The sequence below is a fragment of the Sceloporus occidentalis genome, unplaced genomic scaffold, assembly GCF_023333645.1.
Source record: "Sceloporus occidentalis isolate IW3139 unplaced genomic scaffold, rSceOcc1.0.p SCAF_6, whole genome shotgun sequence".
Lineage (NCBI taxonomy): Eukaryota > Metazoa > Chordata > Lepidosauria > Squamata > Phrynosomatidae > Sceloporus > Sceloporus occidentalis.
In genome coordinates this window covers 90548093-90555990 of record NW_028316986.1, presented here as the reverse complement: position 1 = coordinate 90555990, position 7898 = coordinate 90548093, and the positions used below count along the sequence as shown (strand labels likewise).

The following is a 7898-nucleotide window of genomic DNA, read 5'->3' as shown; positions in this document are numbered from 1 at the left end:
TTCCAGGTAGGCAGTTGTTTAAAGCAAAACAGCCTTGGCAAGAAAGTGGTCTGCCTAACACACACAAACACACAACACCACAAACACACACCACAAAAGACAGGTGGGGGAAGATTCCAACTTATTTAGAATATAATAGTTTCTTCCTTAGCAAGCAAAAAGGTTGCTGGAGTGCCTCCAAGTCGTTTCTACCTTATGGCCACTCTAATGCAAACCTAGCATGGGCTGAGAGGGTGTGACTCGTCCATGGTGACCAGCTGTCCCAACTTCAGAGGAGGACAAGATGGAGGGCCTTCAAGAAAAATGGAGGACACGACCAAAGAAAAGCTAAAAAACCACAGGTATAAATTCATGCTTCTTCTTATCAGAATGGAGGATATTTTTGGGAATTCCTCCTGGACAGGACAAGGTTGAAGCGGAAGAGGCGTCCTGGAAAAGGACTCTGACCTAAAAGCAACAGTATACATGTAAATGCATGCTTCTTAGTCCTGCTCCAAATGGAGGGCGTGTCCTAGAAAAGGAGGACCTCTGGCCACCCTGGGTCAGGTTTCCATGGCCAAGCGAGGGATGAAAAGCGTTGTAGTTATGGTTGTAGTCATTTCGGACAAACAATGACTCCCGTGATGCCACTGCCATCCTCTGAGGCTGAGAGAGTGTGGCTCGCCATTCCCTGCTCTCTAGTAGGAGCCCAAAGCAAAAACCACTCTGCCTCTCCACCAAAATTAAAAAACGTTAGACATTAATAAAACGTTTTCCTCCGAGGGCGAGTTATTCTGAAAGTTGCGAAGGGTGTCCTTCTCGTGGAGCTACAAGTGGCAACGCGTCCCTCCAAAGCTCCTATGATTGTTACTTTGTTTTATTTTGGTTTTGTTTTTATGCCGCCTTTCTCCCAGAAAGGGACCCAAGGCGGCTCACAAGATTTAATTATTTTTTTTTAAAAACCTTTACAATTAAACACACACACACACCACACAATCCCCCTCATTTAGAGACAGAATAAAAGTAGATTAATGCACAGTCCTTTCGGTGTGTGTCTGTTGTTGTGAAAGCGAAAGGCAGTGCTTTGCTGAGCGGGCGCCGGGCAAGAAAAGGCGCCTTCCCCGCCCTCCTCCACCCCTTTTGGCAGGGCCAGCAGGCGTCCTCCTTTCCAGGACGCGTCCTCCATTTCAGCCTCTGCCCAGGAAGAATGCCCGAATGCTTTCCATTCGGAGCAGGAGTAAAAAGCATGCCTTCCCATTTTACACGAGTGTTTGGAGCTCACGGTGACCTGCCGTCCTCCTTTTCCAGGACGCGTCCTCCATTTCAGCCTCCTGTCCAGGAAGAACGCCAAAACGTCCTCAATTTGGACCAGGTTTACGAAATACGTTTTCATTTTTATGAGTGTTTTAAGGTCAGGGTGACCAGAGGTCCTCCTTTTCAACCTTTTGCCCAAAAGTCCTCCATGTCGACTAAGAAGCATGCATTTACATTTCTGTGAGCGTTTGGTGCTCAGGGTGACCAGAGGCGGTCCTCCTTTTCCAGGACCTGTCCTCCATTTCAACCTTTTGGCCCAGACGAATGCCAAAATGTCCTTCACTGTAATAAGAGACATAAATTTCCATTTCGGTGTTTCGACCTCAGGGTGCCCAGAGGTGGTCCTCCTTTTCCAGGACCCGTCCTCCATTTCCACCTTATGTCCACGAGGAATTCCAGCATGCCTTCCCTTTGTATTTGGGGCCATGTTCTAGAAGAGTTTGCATTTTGCATCATGCCTTTTGTCTTTCTCTGAGTGTTTTGAGCTCTTTCTTTAAGAAACATTTTTTGGATGCCCTCCATACTCCTTTTCCTGGAAGGCCGGTCCTCCAGTCTTGCAGGGCCTCCTCCTCCTTGGCGGAGGGCCCACCTTGGGCCCTTCTCCTCCTCCCCCCAAATAATCCCAATGCTTTTTTTTTTGGGGGGGGTGATCCAATCCCTCCCCAACTGGGTTCCCCTCCCCAAATAAAAAGCCCCGGAGGCGCCTGCGCAGTGCAGGGGCGCCAGATTTGGCGGGAGGGGGAGTGTCCAACAAAAAAAGAAATGGCAAAAAAGAAAAGGGCCCCTTTGTTTGATGGCATCTGTTTACAGAGTTTACTCTTTCATCTCAACCTGCTGTTTCCTCCTCCCCTCTCCGGCTCCCGAGGAGTTTTGCAGCCGAGGAGGAGCTCCTCTTAAGCGGAGAGAGAGAGAGAGAGAGCAAAGCCAAAGCCAGCCAGCCTCCAAAACCCTTCCTCCTCCTCCTCCTCCTCCTCCTCCTCCTCCTCCTCCTCCTTCCTTAGACCCACTGGCTTGACTTACACTTTCCCCCAGGGACTCATGCAAGGATGGCAAGGAGACCTAGGCACAGGTAAAATCAAATCAAACAAGTTATATATATACATATATATATATATATATATATGCACCAAAAAGAGAGAGAGGCCAGCCTCTTTGCAACCCCAAGAGTGCCTTTCTCTGGAGGGCTCTCGCTGTCTTTCATTTTTTTTTGCAGATGTACAGAATGCTGGCCCTTTCCTTCTTTTTTTGCAGTCTTTGGTGTTAGTGGGGATGATGGGTTTAGCAATTAAGGCAGTGGTGGTGGTGGTGGAGGATTTGTGGTGCCTCTTTGCACACCTGTCATGCCACCGGTTTGCATTGAAAAGATGTAAAGTTGCTTTCCTTCTTTCCAAAGCCAAGCTTAGGGTCTCTCTCTCTCTCTCTCTTTCAAACTTTGCAAACTTAATAGGAATGTCCTTTTTCTCTTGAAGGGTTTCCAAAACAAAGTTGGGCTAGGACGGCTCTGTCTGTGTGTGTGGAGTAGGGGGATCTTGAACCCTAATACTTCAATAAAGCATTCAGACCCGGTTCTGGGGAAGAAGTATATCAGGGGTCGAGCAAATGGCCCTCGGTGCGAAAAATGTTGGAGGCGCTGGGCTGAAATGGTATTCATTCATTCATTCATTCATTCGTGTTTTCATTCATTCTCGTGTGAAAGGACGGAAAGGGGGAGAAATGCGTGACTGTCAGGCAGATGACAGGCAGCGTGTGGAAGAGACCCCGCTTTCCTTTTGCAGTGCCTTCTTGCCGTTTTGCTTTGCTTTGCTGTCCCTGAAAGAAAGGTTGGGGAATCAAGGGGCTCTGCCTGCAAGGATCCCATGGGTTTCTTTATATTTCTTTCCAAGGTTTGTATCCCGCCTTTCTCCCGCAGCGTGGGGCCAGTTTTGGCATTGGGAAAGTGCGGGGGTGTGTGTGTGTGTACCGTTCCTATGAGTGTGTGGGGGCGATTTTGGCATTGGAAAAATGTGGTTTTGTCTGTCTCTGTGTGTATGGAGAGATTGTCAAGAGCTGAAGAACTGTCAGTGGCTTGGTGACCCTGATCTTGCTGTTTTGCACGCTTTGCAAAGCGTGGAAACTTCAGAGGAAACGGGGCAGAGAGTGGCAAGGACACGAGGGGGGAATAGGGGTTTGTTGGATGTGAAGTTGTGGCGTGTTGGAAGCGTGGAAGGGGACGAAACCCCCCCTTCCCACTTTGCTTCCCCCTTCCCTGCTTTTCCCAAGTGGAGAAAGTTGGAAAGCAGCGCCTCGTGGTCTTGAGGAAATGCACAACTACACAAGACACGTGTCGTGGGTTGTTTTCTGACGATCCCGGGGCACTCCACGTGCTTTTCAAGGGTGGCTTTCCCCTCCTCAATAGAGTCTGGACCCTCATTTTGAGCCTTTCCGAAACCGAGCTCCTCTCATTTTGCACTTGGAGAAGGGATGAGGAAAGAAAGAAAAGGAGAGGCATGGAAGGGGAGCCACGTGTGTTTGCAACGTTGTGTGTGGTGTGTAGTGTAGTGTAGTGTAGTGTGTAATGTTGCAGGGAGTTTGGGGAGGAGGAGGAGGGTTGCACCGCCGCCATCTGGGGCACAGGGTGGCCAGTGGTGTCCTGAGGAGGACAAGGCAGGGCAAAATGTAGGACCCTCGAAGGAGAAATTTTGGACATGACCCAGAAAAAGCTCACAGAAATGTGCATTCAGGCTCCTTGGGCTCCTGGACAGAAGGTGGGAAGGGGAGGACAGGTCCTGGGGAAAAGGAGGATCTCTGATCATCCTGAGCTCAAAACAAATCCTATCCATGATCAAAATGGAGGACTTTTTTGGAATTCCTCCTGGAGAGAAGGTTGAAATGGAAAGGCGTCCTGAAAAAGAAAGGACCTCTGGTCACCCTGGCTGTAAAACTACTAATATCAATGTAAATGCATGCTTCATAATCCTGTTGTTCCTTCTGGACAGAAGCCTGAAATGGAGGACAGGTCCTGGGGAAAAGGAGGATCTCTGATCATCCTGAGCTCAAAACACTCCTATAAATGTAAATTCCTGCTTTTCAGTCATGCTCCAAATGAGGACTTTTGGGGATTCCTCCTGGAGAGAAGGTTGAAATGGAAAAGTGTCCTGGAAAAGGAGGACCTGTGGTCACCCTCAGCTAGAAAGACTTATACATTTCAACTGATGGTCCTTAGTCTTGCTCAAAGTGGAGGACCTTTTGGGATTCCTCCTCCTGGACAGAAGGTTGAAATGGAGGACATGTCTTGTAAAGGGGGACCTGTGGTCACCCAGACCTAGAACTACTCATATAATTGAAAATGCATGCTTCTTAGTCCTGCTCAACATGGAGGGCGTTTGGGGATTTCCCCTGGAGAGAAGGCTGGACTGGAGGACAGTTCCTGAGAAAGGGGGGCCCTCTGGTCTCCCTCTCCGGGCAGAGCAACTCCTGGGCTCCATGGCCCCAGTCCCTCGGACTGCCTTCGTGCAGCTTGGGGGCGCTGTGTGGGGAGGAGGAGGAGGAGGAGGCCGGGCGGGCGGGCGGGCGGGCGGAGAGGCGGGCTGGCCTGGGCCTCGGTTGAGGGAAGGAAGGAAGGAAGGAGGGAGGGAGGGAGGGAGTTCGGCCGGGGCCAAAGGCGCGGCCTTTAAAAGGCGACGGCGGGGAGGCGCTCCTAGATTTTTATGACAGAGTGTCAGCCTGAGGTGGCTTCTGTCTCTGCGAGGGACTTGGCTGAGGGAGGAGGGGAGCCTGTCCCCTCAGACCCCCCCCCATTCACTGCCCTCTGCCCAGTTCAAGTTGTCACGGAGAGCCATTGTTGGGAGACATAAACCCTTCTATAAACACTGGAAATAAATAAATAAGACACATAAGACCCATCATCGCAGGGTTCTCTTGGCAAGATTTGTCCAGAGGGCTTTGTCTTTTATTTTTATCTCTCTGATCTTTGGATAGTTGATGCTGATGTTTTTAGTCGTTGCTTATTTTAACTAATTCTATTTTTTATTATTATGACCTATTGTTTTATACATATTTTTTTAGATTGTATGCCATTGGCAGGCTTTATTTTTATTGATTTGATCATTTGTATGTACAGCGCTGTGTACATTTACAGTGCTTTAGAAATAAACTATACTACTACTAATAATAATAATGTTTTTGTTTGTTGTTTGTTTATTTTTTGTCCTATCCTTTCCCCTGAGGCTGAGAGAGTCACCCTCCCTTTTTTCTTGTTTCTATGATTGAGTGGGGATTCGAACCCGGTTCTCCGGAGTCGTAGGGAGTCGTAGCAGTCCAACATTCAAACACAGAGAATAGTTTATCACACGAAGTAGATTGGGAGTTAATCCTGTAAATATCCTGGAAAAATCGTGTAATAATGCAAAACGATTTCACACAAAACAGAATAGTTTGTCACACGAAGGAGATCAGGAGTTTATCCCGTGAATATCCCAGAAAAATCACAATTACACGAAACGCACAAAACCTGCCATTAAAGTGGTCACAAAGAAGCATTGAGGCTCATCTTTTTACTTTCAGGATTTCAGCAACAATGCATTTCAGACATTGCTTTATTTGCACCATTGCATGTGATAATCATTAGTGCAATTACTCGCCATTTTTGCTTTATTTTCAGGGTGAATTAAATGCGCTTTAACCTCTCTTTAATGCTGAAATTAGCCCCAGTGTGATAAACTCCTTAAACACACAGACAGGCTCTTTCTCTCTCTGCCATAAAAAATTTGGAGCACCTGAAGGGCTTGGCAATGAGGTGAAATTGCCTCAGAGGAACCAAAGTGGCTGCCTTTAGGCTGACTGGGGCTATGTTTCCACCTTTCTTTCTTTCTTTCTCTCTCCTTCAGTCTCATTGTCAGTGTTACTAGTAATAGTAGGAGTTGTAGTAAGTGGCAGTAACCAATCACTTCTTCCCCGCCCCCCTCCGTTCTCTTTCTCCTCTCCTTCTCTTTCAAATCTGTTGCCCAATTTGGTTTCCTTGACAAAAACAAACGTGTAGTAGTCCCGAACAAGGCATATTTAAGTAAATCTATCAGGTGTGGGGGGAAAGGGACTCTTAACCCTGCTTCTGTTGCAAAATTAATGCAATTTGACACCGCTTTTAACCGTCATGGCGCCATCCTACACAATCCTAGGATTTAGTACGTAGAGAGATCTTGTAGCACCTTTGAAACTAATTGAAAGATGTTGGCAGCATGAGCTTTTGTAGACGAAAGTCTACTTCCTCAGATGCATTTCTCCAAATGCATCTGAGGAAGTAGACTTTAGTCCACGAAAGCTCATGCTGCCAACATCTTTCTTTCATTTAGGCTCAAAGGTACTACAAAATCTCTCTACATACTGTTTCCACAGACTAACACGGTTATATCTTTGAATCCTAGGATTTGTACATATAGAGATCTTGAAGTGCCTTTGAGACTAACTAAAAGAAAGGAGTTGGCAGCATGAACTTTTTTGTAGACTTCAGCCTACTTCCTCAGATGCATTTTGTAGTTGTGGCACCAGAGTTTTCACAGAGAAGGCTAAATGTCTCACAAAGCTACAAATCCCAGAATGACATAGCACTGAGCCATGGCAGTTTAAAGCGGTGTCAAACTACTTTAATTCTGCAGTGTAGATGCGGCCCCTGTTGGGAGACAGGTCTTGGCAGGCATGGTGAAGTCCTTAGTTTACCATGGCACTAGTTACTGGTGCCAAATATTTATTGGGTTTGAAGGGAAATAAGAGATTAAAACACTGGGTCCATTTATTGGGTCCACTTTTGTTGGTGGTTGAATATACAAACATTTAAGTCACGCAGAACTCTTAGCTGACAAGAGGAAAGGGCTAGTGGCAGTAACTCTGCTGAAGGGTTGTTTTGAAATTTGAAACTCTGGCCCTGTCTCATTAGTTGTAAATCCCACTGACTTTACTCCCAGTTGAAATCAGTGAGATGTAAAAATCCCTATCCTGTTATTGGTATATGATGCCAGACCTATTGAAATCAGTACGACTTTACAATTAATCTATTGCACTGTTTTCAGAGGGACACAGGGTACAGTCCTGTGCTAGTTTCTTCAGAAGAAAGTTGATAAATATACTATCATTGCAATCTAAGTTATGATTAACCATGGTAGGCCAGAGCCAGCAGTGACTTTTAGTACTTTTTAGATTATTTTGATCTTAATGAGACTCTTGAACAAGTGATTAGGCTGCAGTCCTAAGTATACACACTTGGAAATAACACCTCCGTCAGTTGGATTTCTAAGCAGACATGCTTAGGATCAAGACCAAAAAAGCATTAATTGTCACTGATATCTTGGATTCCTAAGCAACGTATTCTGGAGAAATGTGGAAATCAATGACATATTTATTATTGATTGACTACAGTTATACTTAGCCAAGTCTGACTAGTCAAAGTGCTTCTTATTAAAGTCCATGCAAAAGTATAATATAATGGTGTTGAGGAGTTTCTTCTGGTCTTTGGCAGCAGGTGGTAACAAAGTACAGAATTTCTTTTATGCTATAGCACTGTAACATTGTGTTGTTTTGGAAGTTTTATAGTTCTTAAAGCATTGTCAAGGGAATTGCTTTTAATCCTATTTTAC

At 46.1% G+C, this 7898-nt stretch overlaps 1 protein-coding gene across 1 annotated transcript in view; it reads left to right on the top strand.

Annotated features, from left to right (window-relative positions):
* Positions 1–2332: 2332 nt before the first annotated feature.
* Positions 2333–7898, top strand: part of MYB (MYB proto-oncogene, transcription factor) — a 37856-nt gene continuing 32290 nt past the window's right edge. The window contains exon 1 of the mRNA XM_089530327.1: positions 2333–2362. Within this exon, the coding sequence (XP_089386453.1) occupies positions 2340–2362 (23 nt within the window). The 5' untranslated portion in view covers positions 2333–2339. The remainder of the gene's footprint in view (positions 2363–7898) is intronic.